Genomic DNA, 21,292 nt, shown 5'->3' on the forward strand with positions numbered 1-21,292 from the left:
AGAAACCACACATACAATGTAAGGGTCGGGCAGGCCTTCCTGACCAAGGATCCAAACCTGGCATTTCTGACTCCACAATCTCTGCCTTCTTGACCCCTACACTGTGACCCACCAGAGGACAGGTCATTCATTGGCTGTACAAATAGATTTTGAGTCCTCTGACCTTACTGTTTCTTCTTATGCCAGTGTGATCAGAGTGTGCTTTTGTGAGTTGTTGGCCTTGGGTGTTCAGTAGAACAGAATGAACTGACCGCAACCTAAGTAGGTAAGCCACTAAGGGGAACCGTAGTGATGAGCATTATTCTAAAAGAATTCTAAAAACCCTCTCTCCCCTCCCTCCATCTCTTTCTCTTTCATATTCCCACCTGCTGCTGTGATTCAGGCGCATCATACATGACCTGCTTGAGACGGAAGAGATTTATATAAAAGAGATTAAGAGCATAATTGATGTAAGTAGACTGGGGTAGTGGACATTAAGCATGTATTCAAATTAGAGAAGTTCTGTTGCACAAAGAGACTTAAAATAGTTGCCATATGTCTCTAGAATTTCCACCAAGAGTTCAGGTCTTATAATATCACAAGTATCTTTCCAATAGGAATAAAACATTCTTAGGACTAGTGATCCGTGTAACTAAATAACTTCCAAAGGATTGTATCAATTCATACTGATTTTAGCAGGGCCCAGTATGTTCACCCTATGGTTGCCAACAATGGACACGATAATTTGAATATTTTTGATAATTTAATAAGGGAGAATTGTTTCAAGTAGGATTTTTTGCTTGAGAGTGAAAATTTGAATTTTTCCTATTTTCCTAAGAAAATAATCTGAGAAATAAATGATCTGTACAAAGTTATAATAGAATTTTTATAATAAAATATCAGAAGAAAATAAAATCTCCAATAAAAAAAGGGGATGTTAATAAAGTCTGATATTCATGCTGAATGAAATATTATTCAACTGTTACAAAATATTTTGAATAATATGTAGCAATGTTGAAAAATGCTTATAAGATTAAACTAAAAACAGTATTAAATAAGCTTTTAAAAAGTCACGAAGGAAATATAATAAAACAGTAGTAATTGCATTTGGTTGTAAAATGAGAGATAAGTTTTTTGCTTTCACACTTGACTTGTATAACATAAACATTTAAAAAATATATTTGTTCTTTCTATAAAGTGCCATTTTATTATCACTGCCATTTAAATTTAACCACCTTCTTCTGAAGATGGACACATGAAGGGAATAATATATATCAAAAGAAAGCATTTGATGAAATGGTTTTCAGGAAATAAGTGTGCCATATTTCCCAGTTATTAAAGTTTTGGTCCCTAGAGTAGCTAATTCAGATCATCTCTTAAATGTTCTTATCTGTAAAACCTACCTTGTTTTCACCTTTGCAGGGATATATCACTCCAATGGATTTTATTTGGCTGAAGCATCTGATTCCAGATGTTCTTCAGAATAACAAGGAGTTTCTCTTTGGGAATATTAGAGAACTTTATGAATTTCACAACAGGTATATCATAATTCAAACTATCAGGAAAAATGGAAAGTAAAAGAAAAATGGAAATCAGACTGATGGGATTTGGAGATGAACATGTGTAGAGATTGCCAGGCTTAAGCAAGTAGTCCAGAGTCAGTGGACTTGGTTGGGATGGGATGGGATGAGAAGGAGGGGAGAAGTGCCACAGATCTCTGAGGGAGAAGGGGAAAGGCATCAATGGAGCATGTAGCAGGTGTCAGGCATGAATGTTATATTTTTTGTGTGTTCCTTTGCTTATTTATCTATTCATGTATCTGCCTTTATTGAGGACCTGTTCTGTGTCAGGCACTGTGTTCAGCGTTGGGAATACAAAGATCACCAAGACACACGTCCACATACCTACTATCATCAAGTAGTGCTGGGAGCTAGGGTGTTGGAAAATGCTAACTGGTCAGACAAGTTGTCCTTTTAGCCCAGGGCTGCTTGGGTGTTGAGTTCTAGAGAATTAGAGGAGGAAGGGACTTTGGAGATCATCTTCCAAGCCTTTCATTTCACAGATGAACCTGCAGCTCGTTTCCTCTCTTTACTCAGTATAAGAACCCCAAATCACACATGTAATTGATGGGAGAGAAGAGACTCCTTGGTGAATTGACCCACAATTGTTTCCCAACCCCGTCTCTTGTCCATTGGTCAGACACACAACTGGAATGGAAATCCCATTTCTGCTACCTTCCCTGGAGAAGTTATTCAGCCTCTTCCATGCCTTGGGTTTCACATTTATGAGACCCTACCTTACTAGGTTTGGTGGAGGATTAAATGAGATATTGTTTATGAAGTACTTAGCTTATGCCTGGCTTGCCTCAAGCCCTCAGTGATATTAGCAGTAGACACAGCAACAGCAGTTCATGTTCATGTGATTCTCATGTAGCAGGGAGCATCAGCGCATCTTGTCAGTCTACAGCTAGTGCCTAGAATTATCAGGACAAGCTGTGGTTGGCTTCAAGGAATCCTAGTAATGTCACAGAATGTTTTTTTCTTCCAAATCGGTATGTTGAAGATGAGTCAAGAGCAATAAAGCCTGGAAAACAGCATTTTTCTGAGCACCTCTTAAAATCTTATGTGATTTTACTTAAGAAAAAACCTTATGTATTTTAACCTCATCCATGTAAAAAATCAAAACGTGATTATACTTTTCCTTCCCTAGGACTTTTCTAAAAGAATTAGAAAAGTGCACCGAAAACCCTGAACTTCTGGCACGCTGCTTTCTCAAGAGAGTAAGTCTCTGCTCCCAGTAGGTCAGGATAACCATGGGATTAAAGTTAGCCCTTAATTTTCTGTGTGAGGGGCAAGGGCAAATGGGAACACCAAAGGTCTGAAAAATTACACATACCTTTTGAGTGCAAAGCAGGAGTCCTTTGTAATATGTCACCCAGCGTGAGATGAGGCCAGTTTGACTAGGCTCATATGACAGATGGGAGCAACTTACAAGCTTGGCCTCCTGCAAAGCCCAGTGACATGGAGGACTGGCCCCCCCAAAACAGATGATCCTCCTCTGAGTGACTAAGCTAACTGGTTTTTTTTTTTGTTTCTTTTTTTTTTTGAGCCGAAGGCAGCCGCCTAATGACTGAGCCACCCAGGCACCCAAGCTAACTGTTTTCGAACAAGAATCACACAGCAGGCTGAAATTCCTCACTAAAGTTGTATTAACACTCTCAAGAGAAGAAGTACTGATGCTAAACTAAAAGTCTCAGAAAATGTCTTTTCTTCCATTTTATTTATTTACAGCATAGAGGATTGTTAGAATATGTTAAATCTGTGGTTCCTCTTTTTTTTTTTTTACTTTTCAGTTTGGAATTTATTTATTTTTTATTCTTTTATTTTTTAAGATTTTATTTATTTATTTGACAGAGAGAGAGAGAGAGTGCAAGCAGGGGAAGCGGCAGGCAGAGGGAGAGGGCGAAGCAGGCTCCCTGCTGGGCAGGGAACCCAGACATGGTGCAGGTTCGATCCCAGCACCCTGGGATCATGACCTTAAGCCGAAGGCAGACACTTATCTGACTGAGCCACGAGGCACCCCTTTATTTTTTATTCTTAATGAAAATATAACTTTGGAGCATATTCCAAAGCTTATTTTTTAAAATTTTATTTAAATTCAATTAATTAACATATAGTATATTATTAGTTCCAGAGGTAGAGTCAGTGTCTATGGTCCCTCTTCTGCTTAGTACCCCATTTATGATTTCCTGCCCTACACCACCATCTCTGACTGCTTCCCCTTCTCCGTGCGCAGACCTCTTCCTTCTTGCCCTCTCTGCACCCCTGCTTTGGGCAGTGAATAGGCTGTTTGGGCCTACTGAGTCGGTACAGAGACATGTATTACCTAGCACCGCTCCCCACCAAGCACTTTCTTCCCTTGGGAGGACTATGCAGAGGATCCTCGTGCCCTGGACTTTCTAAGTCTTTTGCATTTCTCCTCTCTCTCTCAACTAGCTCTTCTTTTCATTCTCTTTCTTCTTTTTCTTTTTGTGAGCCTGAGACAACAGATGAAACAACTTAAACATTTTAAACAACCCAAATTAAGGCTGATAAGTCTAAGAGCAGTATGTGTGATAAACTGAGAGCAAGCAAACACAAATCCCCAGGTTTTAAGGCATTTGACATAATGGAGAAACAGAGCCTTCAACCCTCAGAACTCATGCCAGCTTAGAAAGCCTTTTCCACAGCCTGTATGGGCTTTTCCACCACAACCTCATCATAGGTTTTTAATCAAGTGCCAAAATTCAAGGTACACTGAAAACTATGTTGTATTTAATCTAATTAATTTCCTTTTTGAATTAACTTTATAGCATTTTTCGTGTTTTGTACTACTTTTTAATTTTGCACTCATCAAACCACCCATGTGAAGTCTAGTTTCAGAGCTTAGAAATATTTTATAATTGCTTATGTCAGTATTGCAAAGACTTATTTAAATTGTTGGATGAGAAAAGGACCGAACTCCTGTGGGGAAAAAATGGATATGATAAAAAAAAAAAAATTGTCCAAGTGTAAGGCAATGGTTAGGGAATTGCTGACAAAACATCTTTTCCTAGAAGAATTCCTCACCTAAAGTTTTGCAAAGCCTTCTATAGTCCCCCATGTTGGGAGAAACCCGAGAAATCATTACTCCAGACCTGCATATAAACACTGCATATAATCCTATGTGATTTATGATGTTGGAGACATAGTACAGGTAATAAATTGTTCTGCATTGTAAAATTATTAGTCTGGGGCAGATGGAGTAATTAAAAACCATGATTAGGTAATCTTTGAGGCTCCTTGAGGGAACTGGCTGTTGCTGTGTATTTGTTAGCCAATGAGGTGGGCCCCTCACCCATTATCTACTACGACCGTTGACCTTTTCTCAATAATATTTGCAGAATTCCATTACTCCTGAAAATGAGTTTTGAAATATTGCTCTGGCCAAATGTTTTAATCAGACTCTATAGTCTGCAGAATCCAGGAAGATTCTGCCCCAGAGACCAGGCTCTACGTAGAATAATATTTGTCAGTAGTCTACTTTGAGTTCCATTAGCTCTGAGATGTGACAAGGCAAAATGGGAAGAGCCCTGGGACTCAGGAAATGTAACTTCTTGCTAAGTTGAGCCACTTGCTATCTGCGTGACCTCATGTTAAGTTGCTTAAACCCCCGGAGTCTCACTTCCCTCCTCCATACAATATGTAAAGTCGTTGTGGAAATCTAGTAAAATAGTGTATGCAGAAGGGTTTTACAAAGTAAAAAATGCCTTGTCAATAGCTACCATATATTGGGTGCTCCGTATGTATTGGGCATTTGTTGAGAAGTTTCTATACATCGTCTCATTTAATCTCACAGTAGTCCTAGTTGACTGCTGTTGTGAACCCACTTAATAGATGAGAAAACTGAAGTATAGGGAGGTTAAGTAACTGAACTTGGGCCATTTGGTTTGGAACTGACAAAGCCAAGAACTGAACCTGGACCATCCACCACCAGAGCCCACCATCCTAAATGCATAAACGATCATATCTGAATAGGAGCTTTTGGTAGCATTTATTTTTTTAGCCTCCTGATTTATTCTATAAGCAGGTGAAGATAGTTGGGCACTTCCATATGTTGCTGGTCAGTGTGTATCCTTTCTTTAAGGAATTTTGGATTGAAGAGCAAATGTAAGTCAATGGTCATGTTTTGGTGCTTGAAGGCCTATGGTATTCTGCATTGCTCAAAGCGTAGACATAGTACCAAGGAGTGAGGGTTTGAGGAGCACACGTTTCAGCTCAGCATCCCTCGAGAGAACCATGCGCCTCTGGTGCTGGGAAAGTTTGGGGAAAGGTGGCTGACTGTTGAGGGTGTTTCACTGGGTGGGAGGATCTCCTCCAACTTTTATATAATCTTCTGGTGGTTAGTGTTGAAAGCCCTGAAACCTTGAATTCTTTTAGGAGCTAAAGGCCGATGTTTTTGTGCTCTGACAGACCCAATGTGGGTGAGATGCCACATCAATTTGTAGTATTTTATAAGCCTGGCCTGCGGTACGGCAGGAGTGTTGCCTGTGTGTGGGTGGCTCTGCTGTGGAAGCTGTTGCGTTTAACAAGTGTACTTAGCACAGTGCCTGGCACATCAAAGTCACACAGGAGATAGTTCTTGAATGAATAAATAATGAACATATTGTTAAGCTCTGAGTTATTATTCTAGTTCCTTAACCTGTCTGAAGAACATTTCTCAAGAGCCATCTCCCTTCCTTCCACAAGCAGAAATGGAAAGAAATAGACATAGTTGAAGCTGTGAGGAAAACAGTGACCTATGTCCACATGAAGGCCATCAAGAGTTGGCCTGAGAGGGGCGCCTGGGTGGCTCAGTTGTTAAGCGTCTGCCTTTGGCTCAGGTCAGGGTCCCAGGGCCCCAGGATCGAGCCCCGCATCGGGCTCCCTGCTCCGCAGGAAGCCTTCTCCCTCTCCCACTCCCCTGCTTGTGTTCCCTCTCTCGCTATCTCTCTCTCTCTCTGTCAAAAAATAAATAAAAACTTAAAAAAAAAAAAAGAGTTGGCCCGAGAAAGATAGGGACATGGAAATCCACCAGGATGTAGCCCCGTGGGCTTCCCCACCCCTCCCACCCCCAGACAGCACAGGCTCTGTGACCAGCATAGCTGGAGTGGTCCAGGTGCGTGTGACGGAGTGGATGAAGCTGGCAAGCTGACTCCATAGGCTGGGACCAACCTCTCCGGGGTACTGGTGGGTATGTGCCCACCTCTCATGGTCTTTGATGCAATGAGAAATAGGTCACACAGCACTTGGAATCCGTCTTGATCTCTAGCTCTGAGATAGTCATATAATGTTTCCTGTCTTGGAGTCTGGTGCTGTAGGTGGAAAGGGATGTCTGAGGCAGAGCCTGCTGCTTTGGGGGTTGCCCAAAGGACTTAGAGCTGGGTTGTTTTCTCCAAGCTGCCACATTTTCCTTTTGGGGTGTTTCTATCTTTTGGTTGTCTCTTGGTTTATTTTCTGCAGTTGGCATCACGATGATCAAAATAGGAAGATAGGGAGAGAGAGAGGAGGGGCCATCAGCTACCAGCACCTTTTCTGTCAATTTTGTCCCTCACTGCAGAGCTACTCTGGGGAGACAGTGATGTCCTGGATAAAGAGCAGAGGAGGAAGGATGAAGATTAAAACCTGCTCCTGTTCATGAATTTACCGATTTACCAGAATCCTGTAGTTGTTTCCACAGCACTCTGTTCGTATCTGTGTTTAGTACTTACAGTTGTTTAGAACCCTCTATTTACCTTCCCATCACACAGTCACCCCAACATGAGGTTATCGTGCATCCCCAGTTCTTGACACTGTGAAAAGACTCAGGCTTATTGAATATTTGAATGAATAAACAGTATCATCCTGTCCACTTACTGAAAAATGCTACCTGATTAATTTGTTCCAATTCTTTTCCCACTCAGAAAGAAGATCTTCAAATATATTTTAAATACCATAAGAATCTGCCCCGAGCTAGGGCAATCTGGCAAGAATGTCAAGACTGCACCTTCTTTGGGGTAACGTTGAGATCACAAAGTCTCGCACAAATGGTTTTCCCTGGACAATGTTTATGTGTGCCAAGTCTTTAAAGAAATCAGAAGTATGAACGAGGCAGGGGAATCTGGCATTTGAATTTATGTTTATTAAAAGTCTCTCCTATTTTGAGATGACACGTTGGAAGTTTTGATGCGGCCCTGGGTCTCTATGGGACAGGCCTGTGAGGAGCAGCTCTAGCCTGGTGAGCAAACCAGAGTCCTCATCTAGGATGGGGAATTTTTAAAAGGAATTAAATCCAAAAGGCCACATTCTGGGGCTCCTTGGAATGATATTAGTGAGTCATCATGCAACTTCTAGACTCAAAATGACCTGAATAGACACAACTCAAAGACAAGCTGCGTTTTTCAGGATTTGAGGTACCCCACTGTCTTCCAGTGGACTTGCTTTCTAAAAGAAGTAAATGGTCCTGCTCCCCTAGCTGCATCTAGAATTACTAGCCCAGCCATCCTCTTTCCCCTTTCTCTCGTTTGACACATTGTTCCTAAGGCACCCAGACTCAGTAACATTACTAAGTTGGTCAACACAGCTGCACCTCTTCCCCCCAAGAACCAACACCCCCCCCCCCCCCCCCCCCCCCCCCCCCCGCCCAAAAGCCTGTTTCATTTCTTGTATTCAAGTGCTGCCTCTTTGTTCTCTCCGTGTGTTGTTGGTTTTGTTTTACATTTGTTTCTGTCTGGCTTTTAAAGGTATGCCAGCGCCAACTGGATCACAATCTCCCTCTTTTTAAGTATCTCCGAGGACCAAGCCAGAGACTTATAAAATACCAGATGCTGTTGAAGGTAAAGTCGATGAGACAGTGCTTTCCTGTGCTGGGAAAACACGCGTGTGCTATGATGCTATTTTCCTTAGGCATGCAGAGCTGTGACTTCGTCTCTTCAAAGGGGAAGAAGATATGTCTCTCCTTTAGGCTTTTTCTGTCCTCCAAGTCCAAAGCAGCGTACCTCAGTGAGGAGAAGGACCAAAGAATCAGAGAGTTGAAAGGGACCTGGAAGCCTGGCTGGTCCAACATGCGGCCTAGGGCATGAATCTCTCAGGAGGCTGGTTTGGGGCAGGAGAGGTCCTGGGGAGCAAAGGGAGAAAGGGGAACGCCACCACATTGCTGGCAACTGAGAGGGCAGGGAGGCAGCCAGAGCCTGTCCTCTCATATAAGGTATCTACAGGTAAGATATCATCTGCTCCATTTTACAGATGAGGCAAGGAGCTTCAGAAAAGAGGTGCGATGTTCCCCGAAGTCACGATTTTCTGTGCATTAAAACAATGGAAGGGAGAAGGCAAAACTGGAGTCTTTTCTCCTTTTACAACATCTACCTCCATCCCTTGATTAAGGATCTTTCTCAAGAGCAGCATAATAGAGGGAATTTTGCTCTGCTGAACCCCTCGGTGGTTCGTTCTCTGTCTGCCGACAGCACACCTCCAGGAGAGCACTCCCAGACACCCCAAACAGGAGACAAGGCTCTGTCAGGCTGCCTCCCCGCCTGTGAGCTGAGGGAAAGGTTTGGGCCCCTTCTCCAAATTGTGTTTTGAGTTAACCTTTATAAGCAGCTGTTGCCCAGTGGCTACTATCTCTCAAAACAACAACAACAACAACAACAAAAATGAAAAACAAAAAACACAAGCACCTGCTGTTTACTGGGGACCTTCCCATATGTATTTCTTATTTAATCCCCACGATCAGACGCACCAGAAAGACTCTGGAGTGTGAAGAAACTGAGGCTCGGGGAGCTTAAGCTCATTGCCTAACACTCTGCCCTCAGAAAAAGCTGCCCCTTTCCGCTTTGCCTCGGCAGTCCCAGCCTCAGCCGGACCGGCCGTGCCATCACCACGTGCGGCATTCCTGGACATTTTAGGCCTTGGTTTTCTCACGTGTCGGCTGGGGATACTAGAACCTCCTCCAGAGGATTGCTGTGAGGAGCCAGTGGGTAATGCCTGTAGAGAACTCGCTCAGGGCTGACCCCCAGGAAGCTTCCGTTGTTTTATCCATAGAGATGCCACAGCAGTGTGGGAACGGGGATGAGCCCCCACTGCTTCCCTCCACCAGGGGCATCTGTGAGTGTGTTTCCATACAGTGCTCACGTAGACCCTCACACTCCTCTGACCAACCCACCTTTACTGTCATCCGAGCTGGATGAGTCCTACCCAGTGAGCAAGGAGCAGGACGAGTGGGGGTCTTCACCACCTCGGTCTGGGTCCTTCGGGTACTGAAATGCCCGAGTTTTCCCACAGAAGCGATGTTGCCGCAAGAGCGAAGTTCTGTAGCATACGCAGAGGGGCTACAGGGCGCAGTGATTAGAAACCCAGCCCGAGGAGTTAGCCATCCGGGGTGTGGATCCAGCTCTGCCGCTTCCAGACTGCATGAACTCAGGCAAATTACTTAACCTCTCTCTGCCCCAGGTGCCTCAGCTGTGAAGTGAAGGTAGTACTAGTCCTTTCCTGGTACGCTTTTTGGGAGCATAAACGAGGTAACACATGTTAAAAGTAATTAGAGGATTTTGTTAGTTTCATGTCACTCAGGAAACGAGACAGAATCACTATAAAATATTCCTCAGGGATCTGTGTGAAACAATGAGAGGCTATTCAGGGCAAACCAGTTTTTCCCATAGCTAAGCTTGCTGCATGCTGGAAAAACAAGTCCAAACCACTGGCACGCCTGTGAAGAAAGGAAGAACTTTGTAGTGTTCTCCACCCTGAGGGACAGAGCTCATTCTGCAGGGCCTACCATCAGCTTCTTTGGGAGCATGGCTGTCTGACTGATGGCCTCATGGCTTAGAAAGGGTCGTGGAATCCTGGTGTGAGAAGGCTTTTTCCGAGTACAAAAGAAAGGGAAGGGAATGATAGATTATGCCATTAAAAACAGACACATGAAAAATTGGGTGAAATATAATATTAGCAAGATATGGGACAGATCTTAATAATGAGCTCATAGAAGTTAATAATTTTAAAAAACAAAACAAAAAGAAATGATACCTATGAAATTCTTCATACCTTTTCTGAGATATTATGAAAATTAACAGTTGTGACAGAGTTTTTTGAATACATAATGTACATAATGTCTAATGAGTCATGGCAAGCTGATTGAACAATGTATTATTTATTAGCATATATTAGAAATAGATGCATTTAGGGAAACATGAATTCACTTTTATTGAGGTCATGATTTATGTCAAAGAGGCTAAGTGATGTATGGAAACTATCAAATTTATTTATTTTTTTAAGATTTTATTTATTTATTAGAGAGAGAGAGAGCCAAGCAGGGGGAGGGGCAGAGGGAGAAGCAGACTCCCCGCTGAGCAGGGAGCCCGATGCGGGGCTCGATCCCAGGACCCTGGGGTCATGACCTGAGCTGAAGGCAGACACTTAACATGACCTGAGCCGAAGGCACCCCAAAACTATCAAATTTAATGTAGAGAATTTTTCTTACCTGGATTTTAAGATGTGATTTGGAAAATGGTGCATTATTTGTTTATAATAAATTTTGCTTATTATAAGAAGGATGTTCTAGAATAGGTGGTTATGCTGATTTCCTGTGTAATGCGACTCATGTTATAGGAGTGATATTCATTTTTCTTCTTTTAAAAAAATGAAAGACTACTATTAGAAAAAAGAATTAATAGGGAGAGGTTGGTAAAAGGATATAAACTTTCAGTTTACAAGATGAATAAGGTGTGAGGATCTGATGTAAAACATGGTGACTGTCGATAACAGTGTATAATATAATTGAAATTTTCTAAGAGTGGGACTTAAATGTTCTTGACAAAAAAAAAAAGATAAATATGTGAAGTAATGATGTGTTAATTAACTAGATGGAAGAAATCCTTTTACAATATATACATATATCAAATCATCACCATATACATTTTGAATACCTAACAATTTTATATGCCAATTATACCTCAAAGTTGAAATAAAAAAGAAAATAATTAAAAAATAAATGGAAGACATAGGCAGTTTACAAAAGAATAAATGTTAATAGCAAACATTTTTGTTTTGAAAGTTCTACCTCACCAGTTATTTGAGAAATTCAAATTAAAACAACAGTGAGGTAGGATTTCTCTGTTGATTGAATTGGCAAAACTTTTTGATTAAATGTTAATACTCCATGTAGAGTGGGGGCTGGTGAAATAAACTTTCATATATGACTGGTGGGAACATAGTCCTTCTGTAAAGAACTTGGAAGTATGCATCAGAATTTTTAACATTGGGGCGCCTGTGTGCCTCAGTTGGTTAAGCATCCAACTCTCGATTTCAGCTCAGGTCATGATCTTAGGGTCTTGAGATCAAGCCCCACATTGGGCTCCATGCTCAGCACAGAGTCTACTTGTCCCTCTCCCTCTGCTTCCCCCCCTACAAATAAATAAAATCTTTAAAAAAAAAAAAAAAGAACTTTTAACATTGACAATTTTACTTCTAGGAACTTATCCTTAGGAAAAAAGCACAAAGATCATTATTATTATTGTAAAAAATTATTGAACCTAAATGTTTAAAAGTAGGGGGGATTAATGAATTATGATTTATCTACAGGATGCAACACTGCTACAATTAAAAAACTTGTTTTAAAACATAATGTCATGGAAAAATGTTCATGATGCATTGTTGAGTGAGAAAAAACAGGCTACAAAACAGTGTGTCCAATATAATTCTGTTTGTGGAAAGTACAACCTCTGTTAATTTAGCATTGGCTGGAGATAGCACAGTAGATTTTATTGGCATTCTACTTTTTGATTTCCAATAAGACTTCTGGGTTAATGCAGGGTCTGCTGGATTTTGAGTCTCCTGAGGATTTGGGGATAGACTCCGGTGACCAAGAAGGAGGTTTGGCTAAGGTACTGTATATTAAATATTGTTTTATATAACTAACTGTTAATGGTGTTTGTCTATGGGTGGGCAGATTTATAGCAATTTTGTTTTTCTTGTTTATGATCTTTATTATTTAAATTTTCTAAAATAGCATGTATCTTATAATTTGTAGTCACAGAAAAAACAAAAAAATTAAAGGCAATTTCAAAGTGAGGTTTTGTAACAGGATAACTAGTAATATATTTATTTTCCTCCACATAAAAATGTTTTAACAGGAATACAAAATTAAGTGAATGTGTAAAATGCTTACATAAAAGACTGGAAGTAAATATGATAAAATCTCTGCTGTGGTTTTCCTGCAGGGTAGGATTATGTATGATTTATATTTACTTGTTTGTGCTTTGTAGTATATCTAATTTGCATACATTATGCCCTGTTCACCTCTAAGTGTGTTTGTGGGTGTGAATTCTAAGACAGCCAAGGTTCCCTCAGAAGAAATGGTGACCATACCATACTGGGAAGAAATCTGTGACTTAGGAGTGGGGTTTCTTTTAAATTTTCTATAGAATATTCTAATTTTAACAAGAAAAACATGAGGAGCAGTCCTTCTCTGCTCAGTATATATGGTAGGGACTCCTTGAAATTAAGAGAAGCTCAAGACACAGGTAATATAGCCTGGAGCAAGGGGAGCTAGGCTGAGTTAGTTTAATAATGTTTGTAAGGATGTTTCTGAGCCCTGCATTACACAATGTAAAAGTAGCTACCTGCTATGTTTATGGGAGGAGGGTTAGTGGGAAGGAGAGGGATTTGGAACAGTTGAGTCTCTAAAAGGAAGTTGCGTTTTAAGCATTGGGTAAAGAGGAAGACCCCAGGTGTAAGAATGTAATCCTTTATTGATATATTACAAAAAACTCAGGTGAGAGTCTGTTGTCTTCTCCCAGCGCCTGGAGCATGTTTATATGAGTGAGAGGGTAAGAATCCATGGCAGATTGTTGAGTGGAAGCAGCGTGTTCCCTCCCATTCATCGGCCCTGTCACTCATATCTCTGATCCAAAGAAGCTAATCCTCAGTGCTTAGGCAGAGATCAGGAGAATACACAAACCTTTGCTTACATCACACGTAGAGGACAAAAAGAGATGGGACTATACAGGGAGGGGAAGGGCGGCAAAGAGCTGTCTGTTTTTTGTTATAGAGATTGATATGTTAAAAAGAAAAAAAAAGGAAGAAACCAAAATTTTTTTGTTGGTATTTACCATAGAACAGATAAATATGCCACGTAGGTAGCAGGGGAATAAAATACTGGAACTGTAAGCAAAAGACTTGCACACTGGAACAATCATCCCTATTATGTCCTAAGTGTCTCAGTAGTAGTAATTGGAACATTGGTCTCTTGAATTAGCAGTTATAGTGTTTGCCCTCAATGCTGAGTCTTCCTGTCTGGGAGGTGCAGCCCTTGTTGGCTTATCTCTTTGGTGTCTTTAATGGTGATAGAATGTGAGAAAGACTGGGGAAGGAGAAGAGGGAGGAAGGGCAGAGCTGGGGCGGGGTGTGGGGATTCGAGGTGGCAAATTCAACAGGCATTTACATGTAAATCATGAGTAGACCTCCACATGGAAGCTCATTCTCTGCTTCTATAGGAGATTACAAATATCCTCCCTGAGATGGTTTTAAGTATAATTTTACTCATAAGAATAGGACTTTCACATTACATTCAGGAATATGATACTCAGATATTACTTTTCAATAGGCTCCTGGGCTAGGGGTGTAAAAAGGAAGAGCAGCCTATTTAAAGGGTCTGGGTTTTCCATGCTTTAAAGAAGGTCAGTATGTTTCTTATGCAGCATGATGTCCATGATTTTATGAACTCCGTTCTTCATGAGTGCCATGTACAGAAGGTGTGGGCGATGATTTTGCTAGTGTGTATATCATATATGTAAACCAGCAAGTATCTTTAGCCACCATTCTTTGGGAGCAGGGCAAGAGATCCATGTATCCACCTTCTCCGTCTCTGTGCTGGCTGGATCCATGGCTCCTTATTTCTGTCCTGTTTCCCTGGTTCACTTGGTTAGATGGTTTACCTTTTGATTTCCAACAAGGCATTTGGTTTCCACAGAATGGGCCAAAGAGGACCAAGGATTCCGCATTCTCAGCTGAACTACAGCAAGCTTTGGCCATGATGGAGGATTTGATCAAGTCTTGTGAGTTGGCTGTGGACCTGGCAGCAGTCACTGGATGTCCGGTACGGGCCGTAGCAAGTGTGGGAACAGTTCAGCAAAGGGCAGGCACAATATTACAAAGGTAGGAGATGCTGTGGCAAAGGTAGAGAGGTGACCCATGGTGAAGGAATATGACTCTGAGGAAAGTAGCCTAAATTGTGCAGCAAATCTGTGCTGTGGGAATCCAGGCAGCCTCTCAGCATTTTCAGGAGTCTTGGGTTCGATTCCTTGGGGTCCTGAATGTTGAGACTGACCCACACTCTGGAACGACCAGAAACTCAGAGGCCAGAACATAGATGGGCAGAGGAAGGTGCTGAAGGAGTAATTTATTCTCTGACTCATGGCACTGTTAAGAGATTAAAAGATTTTCCTTCTTGCCTCAGATTTTCTCTGTGCAAAGTCCTTTGAAAATGGGTCCTAAGTGAAAGTCTAACTCCATTTTTATGTCACAGATCTCAGAAGAGGACCAACAAGAATATATCGTATATGCTGTAATCCAAATGGTTGAAGAAAAATACCAGAAGAGGCAGTGCTAGGGAGTTGAGCCCTCTCAACACGGGCATGAGGGTAAACTCTGAGCGGGTCAGTCCCAGGAATTCTAGGCAGGCCACCCTCTGGAACCAGATGAGCTCCTTGGGACTGGGACATCATTACTATTCAGCTGGATTTCACTGGGAGGTGCTCTAGATCTTGACTCAGGTGGATTAGTTTTTCATCTTTGTCATAACAAATTACCACAACCTTAGTGGCTTAGAGCAGCACAAATGTTATTATATTATAGTTCCACTGGTCAGAAATATAACACAGTCTCACTAGGCTAAAATCAAGGTGTCTGCTTTCCTTTTGGGAGGCTCTGGGAGAGAATCTGTTTCCTTGCCTTGTCCAGCTTACCAAGGCACCACACATCCCTTGGCTCATGGTTTCTCCTTCCATTGTCAAAGTTCTTCTTGACTCACATCATCCTGACCTTTTCTTCTGCTTCTCTTCCACTTTTGAGGACTCTGTGATTACATTGGACCCACCCATTCATCCACGATGTCGGCCTATCTCGAAGTCAGCTGATGAACAATCCTAATTCCATCTGCAACCTTAATTCCCATTTGTCATGTAACCTGACATATTCTCAGATTCCAGGGGTTAGGATGCGGACCTCTTTGGAAGGCTATTCTGTCTACCACACAGGGATGAAGCATTTTGAGGATTACACTTCAGACAGATACTTTTCCTTCTCTCTTTTTCCTTTTCATTTTTACCTGGCTTTAACATACTGTTCATTGAGGTCTGGGCAAAAGAAATGACTTTCTTTTCTTTCCTGGTCCTAAGTCAAGCCATGCAAATTAATTAGGGGCAAAAAAACCCCATGATCTTTTTATTTCCCTCCCTCCTGGTATTTCTCTGGCCAGCATCTCAGAAGCAGCCCCACTGGGCCCACAGTGATCCAGGTAGTGATGCTGTTACAGTCCCCTGGGACTCAAGAGTGCTCTCTGCTTACTACTGATGAATGATTCAGGAGGGTATTCATGAACCACAAGGTATGCGTGGGAGGGGATCATTTTCTTGGTAATAATTTTTTCCTTCTTCATTTAAGGAAACTCAAGGGAGCCATTTATTTAATCATTTTGGGACATCTTTCTGCTCTTTTTATGTCTGAACACACATCAGCGACCCCTATTAGATATATACTTCCCTGAATCAAATGAATGTCCCGGAAACCATTCACAGAGCAGGAAACTCCCAGTTATTATTCTGAGTGTAAGTATCAGAGGGGGAGGAAGTTATGAGAAAATAATTAGTAAAATGTGAGTAAATAGCAATCTACTCTAATTTCATTCCAAGCCAGCTTGCATGCAAATAAGATGAACCAGCTTATAGAATTGTAGAGATTCTTTACATCAAATGCAAAGAACTTTTTTCTCCCATATGTCCTCAGAATTGCACCTTTGACATAAACTCTGTTGTTGTTTTTTCACTAAGATTTTAACTTGCTTTACATCTAGTACATTAGCTACTTTACCCTGACAGTTTTGTATAATCCTATTGAATTAAGGAAGAGCAGGCAGTGAAATTTGCCCTTTCTGATTCATGAGTAGATCCACGGAAAGAAGAGTTAACTCACCCAAGACCACATTGTGCATCAGCTTGGACCACTTCTTGGATCTCTTCACTCCCTATCCAGAGTGCCATTCATTCTCTCAATGCATTCTTCGTCTGATTTTGTTTAGAGTCTACTAACAGCTCAGCTACTCCTAACTCACATGTAATGATTCTAAGATTCTTTGACTTAGCTTTGTAGAACCTTACCACAAGGTGCTGAAAATCACATGCTGAGTGTGTGGATGAACCCAGAACTTAACTGTTAGTTTCTCTACTTGACATCCAATATTGACCTGGTTTTGAAAAGGAAAGACATTGAACCTGAGTGGGTGAATGCATAATTAAAACAACTAGAAAAAAAATTCCCTCCTGATATTTACATTTTAGTCCTGTTGTGTACACTCAGTTCTCGATTTAATTCAATCACAGGAATTTTAAAGTTTTTTTGTTTTAAGAAAGTTTGTTTTATGGAACACTGAGATGTCATTTACTTCCTTCCATTGGCAAAAAAAAAAAAAAAGTTTCCCCTCTATTCAATCTAACACATAAAATAGAGATATGTAGGGGCGCCTGGGTGGCTCAGTCAGTTAAGCATCTGCCTTCGGCTCAGGTCATGATCCCAGGGTCCTGGGATCGAGCCCCACATCAGGCTCCCTGCTCAGCGGGGAGTCTGCTTCTCCCTCTCCCACTCCCCCAGCTTGTGTTCCCCCAGCTGTGTCTCTCTGTCAAATGAATAAAAAAATCTTTAAAAAAAAATAGAAATATGTGTAGGATCCTTTTAAATCCTGGCTGGTCAGGAACAAGTTCCAAAGTTGAATAGTAAAGGTTGAATGAAACATTTTTATTTCCTGGAACAAATTTATGTCATTCAATAAAGGAAGTATTTTTATTGCAAGTTTTATGGGCTAAGGCCAGGTATTTTATTTCTGATTCAGTCTCCACTCCCCTGGGCAGAATGTTGGCTGCGGAGATAAAGCCAAGTAAATAATCTTAACGACTCCGTGGGATTGCCCACACATCTTCCCATGCTCCAGACACCTATGTCAAGAGTGGTTGTGAGGAGTAAATGAGGATTAAGTCATAATAAAAGCACCTTGCATCGTGCCTGGCACCTGGGAGATGCTGAATAAAGGGCCCTCAGAGCTGACTCATTTGGATACTTGATCAGTTTGGAAAGGAAGGAACCCTTTTGCTTCTGGTGATTATAATTACGGGTTCCTCAGTCATACAGTTTCTGCTTTTCGTTTCTGGACTGGCTTTGTGCTGATTCCTTTATCCAGATGTTCCCTCCTTCTTTGTGCAAGAAGTATATAGCTCGGCCACATTGCTGTCACTGCCAGGAATGAAAAGCTGGGCACCCAAAAGTGGTCTCTTTCTGGAAGCCAGCTTCACCAGACACTCTCTCAGCCAGATCCTTCATTTGGCTGATGTAGTCACATTTGAAATTCTTTTTTTTTTTTTTTTAAGATTTTTTTTTATTTATTTATTTGAGAGAGAGAGTGAGAGAGAGAGAGAGCACAAGAGGGGGGAGCGGGAGAGGGAGAAGCAGACTCCCCGCCGAGCAGGGAGCCCGATGCGGGACTCGATCCCAGGACTCCAGGATCATGACCTGAGCCGAAGGCAGTCGCTTAACCAACTGAGCCACCCAGGCGCCCCACATTTGAAATTCTTAAACCAGAGCTCTTAACTACAAAATTCTACACACAAAAAGTGGTAACATTTACTAGTTTATTTTGCCATTATTTCCCATATGGAAGAGGCCATCTGACTTTTCACTTGCTTTTTTGTTTGGGGTAGCCAATACCAAATGGTGTTGTATCTCTGAGTTCATATCCATTAGATTCAACACACACAATGATGGCCATCACTAGTGGAAAAACTGATTGCAGATATATTCATTTCCTAGAGCTGCCATAACAAAGCTCCACAGTTCTGGAGGCTAGAAGTCCAAAGTCAAGGTGTTATCAGGCCTTTGCATCCTCTGAAGGCTCCAGGAAAGTATCCTTCCTTGCTTCTCTCCTGGCTTCTAGTCATTGCCCACAGTGCTTGGCGTTCCTTGGCTTACAGCTACATGACTCCAACTTCTGCCTGTCTTCATGACTGGCTTCTCTATGTATGTGTCTGTGTCTCTGTTTTCTCTTCTCATGAGGACACCAGTCATGGATTTGGACCCACCCTAATCCAGTAAGACTTCATTTTAGCTCATTACATCTGCAAAGACCTTATTTCCTGGTAAGATCACATTCTGAGGTCCCAGGTGGACATGAGTTTTTTTGTGAGACACTGTTCAACCTAGTACTGGGGCATTACTAAATAGTTTCCTCATGGTGCTGAGCATTTAGACTCATGTCCTCCCAGGCACTCATGCCAGTAAATGAATAAATACTATGTGTCTAGGGGATATATATCTGCAAGAGTCATGCACATGGTCTCTGGCCTTGGGACCAACTGCAGTCTGATTGGAAAGAAAGGATACATATCCTTGGTCCATTCACTCCTCCCCACCTACCCCTGGAGGTGAGTCTAAAGATGACCAAAGGTATCTTTGGTCTTGCTCAGAGGAACTCCCCCTGCCCTTTCCCTTGGGAGGTGGGGTTGCCTCCATGCAGGCATGCATCCTGGCTGGTGGTAATATGCATGCACCTGCCCTGCATCAGCACTGCATGGGGCACACACCCTTAGCCACTGCAAGGTGGGCCTTGAGTATTGAGATGTCCAATCCCGTCACATGCAACCCTTCTGTTGCAGCTGGACTCAAAAGACCCAGCAATTCCCTCCAGTGACCTTCAGAAATGATGGGCTTACTGGAATAGGTGACCACAGAGCCTTGGGAAGAGCCAGCACAATGACAGAGCCAGGCTCACGGAGGTGGGAATAGGACAATTCCAGGACCCATAGGAGTTCCGGGGCCTTGGCTTGGGAGAGAGTGGGGGTTCTTACCTGTGTGTTCTGCCTGTATGTGCCAGGTACATCCACACACCTGCTGTCTTCTCTTACCACCTGCTGTCTGGTTCTTTCCCTCCATCGGTGTCTTTCCCTCTTCCTCATAGTTTCTGCTTTTCTGGTGACTCACTTTCTTTATTGCTCGGCTACCTTATTGTTTATTCCACATCCTGCCCTCTTATAAAGCATCTCACAGCTACAACTCCTGCTGCTTACAGCCTCAGTTCAGACAGGGATCAGATTGGCCTCTGTGGTGAGGGACTGGCCCCTCTCTGGATTCGTATCCATTGGTCAATTGCCTACTGAGGTGCAAACAGCTGTGGCTGCTGGAGGGATGAGGAGGAGAGAGCCGAGGGGATAAAGGCAACATCACTTCCTAAGGTTGCCTCTTCAGCAGGGCTATAGACAGGGCATTTCCCTCTGCAGCCCATGGCCTCAGCAGACACCTTAACTAACCTCACCCAGCCCTCTATGGGTCATTAGAGAGTGCACACTGGGACTTGTTCCCCACTCCCCCATCATTCTGGCTTCTTTTATTTATTTATTTTTATTTTTTTCTTTTAAAAATTTTTAAAATTTTTATTTATTTTTATTTTTAGACAACGTTTATTAATAAAATGTAATGATATGCCTATATTTTATGTCTCCACTAATTTTATTTTATTTTATTTTATTTTATTTTTTTAAGATTTTATTTATTTATTTGAGAGAGAGAGAATGAGAGACAGAGAGCATGAGAGGGAGGAGGGTCAGAGGGAGAAGCAGACTCCCCGCCGAGCAGGGAGCCCGATGTGGGACTCGATCCCGGGACTCCAGGATCATGACCTGAGCCGAAGGCAGTTGCTTAACCAACTGAGCCACCCAGGCGCCCCTCCACTAATTTTATTTTTAATTCTATTTATTTATTTAGGCAGTCCCCTATTTTTTCAATTTAAATTCAATTAATTAACATATAATGTATTTTTAGTTTCAGAGGTAGAGTTCAGTGATTCATCAGTCTTATATAACACCCAGTGCTCATTACATCACATGCCCTCCTAAATGTCCATCACCCATTTACTACATCCCCCCACACTCCTCCCCTCCAGCAATCCTCAGTTTGTTTCCTGTGGTTAAGAGTCTTTTGTGGTTTGCCTCCCTCTCTGCTTTCATCTTGTTTTCTTTTTCCCTCCCTTCCCCTATGATCCTCTGTTTTGTTTCTTAACTTCCACATATGAGTGAGATCATATGATAATTGTCTTTTTCTGACTGACTTATTTCACTTAGCATAATACCCTCTAGTTCCACCCACGTCATTGCAAATAGCAAGATTTCTTTTTTTTTTTTTTTGATGGATGAGTAATATTCCACTGTGTATATATATATATACCGCATCTTCTTTATCCATTCATCTGTTGATGGACATCTGGACTTTTTCCGTAGTTTGGCTATTGTGGACATTGCTACTATAAACACTGGGGTGCAGGTGCCCTTCGGGTCACTACATTTATATCTTTGGGGTAAATACCCACCCCACAGCTGGCTGGTCTCAAACCTCCTCCTTCCCCACGGATGTTTAAGAAACAGGAATCAAAAGATAGAGGAGGGAGAGACTCACCTCCAAGGGTAGGTGGGGAGGAGTGAATGGGCCAAGGATAAAGCCAGAAATGAGCTGAAGAATTCCAGAAATGACAA

The 21,292-nt window shown here is 42.0% G+C and overlaps 1 protein-coding gene across 4 annotated transcripts in view; it reads left to right on the top strand.

Annotated features, from left to right (window-relative positions):
- MCF2L2 (MCF.2 cell line derived transforming sequence-like 2) overlaps positions 1-21,292 on the top strand; it is a 238,693-nt gene that overhangs the window by 177,580 nt on the left and 39,821 nt on the right. For 3 of the 4 annotated variants that reach the window (XM_078068515.1, XM_078068511.1, XM_078068520.1), the window contains 7 exons: positions 383-449; positions 1,402-1,517; positions 2,689-2,758; positions 7,439-7,531; positions 8,258-8,350; positions 12,320-12,391; positions 14,479-14,604. In XM_078068515.1, coding sequence (XP_077924641.1) covers positions 383-449; positions 1,402-1,517; positions 2,689-2,758; positions 7,439-7,531; positions 8,258-8,350; positions 12,320-12,391; positions 14,479-14,604 — 637 coding nt within the window. The remainder of the gene's footprint in view (positions 1-382; positions 450-1,401; positions 1,518-2,688; positions 2,759-7,438; positions 7,532-8,257; positions 8,351-12,319; positions 12,392-14,478; positions 14,605-21,292) is intronic. The other variant, XM_078068517.1, reaches the window with a different exon arrangement.

Source organism: Halichoerus grypus, chromosome 1, assembly GCF_964656455.1.
Source record: "Halichoerus grypus chromosome 1, mHalGry1.hap1.1, whole genome shotgun sequence".
In the NCBI taxonomy this organism is placed as follows: domain Eukaryota; kingdom Metazoa; phylum Chordata; class Mammalia; order Carnivora; family Phocidae; genus Halichoerus; species Halichoerus grypus.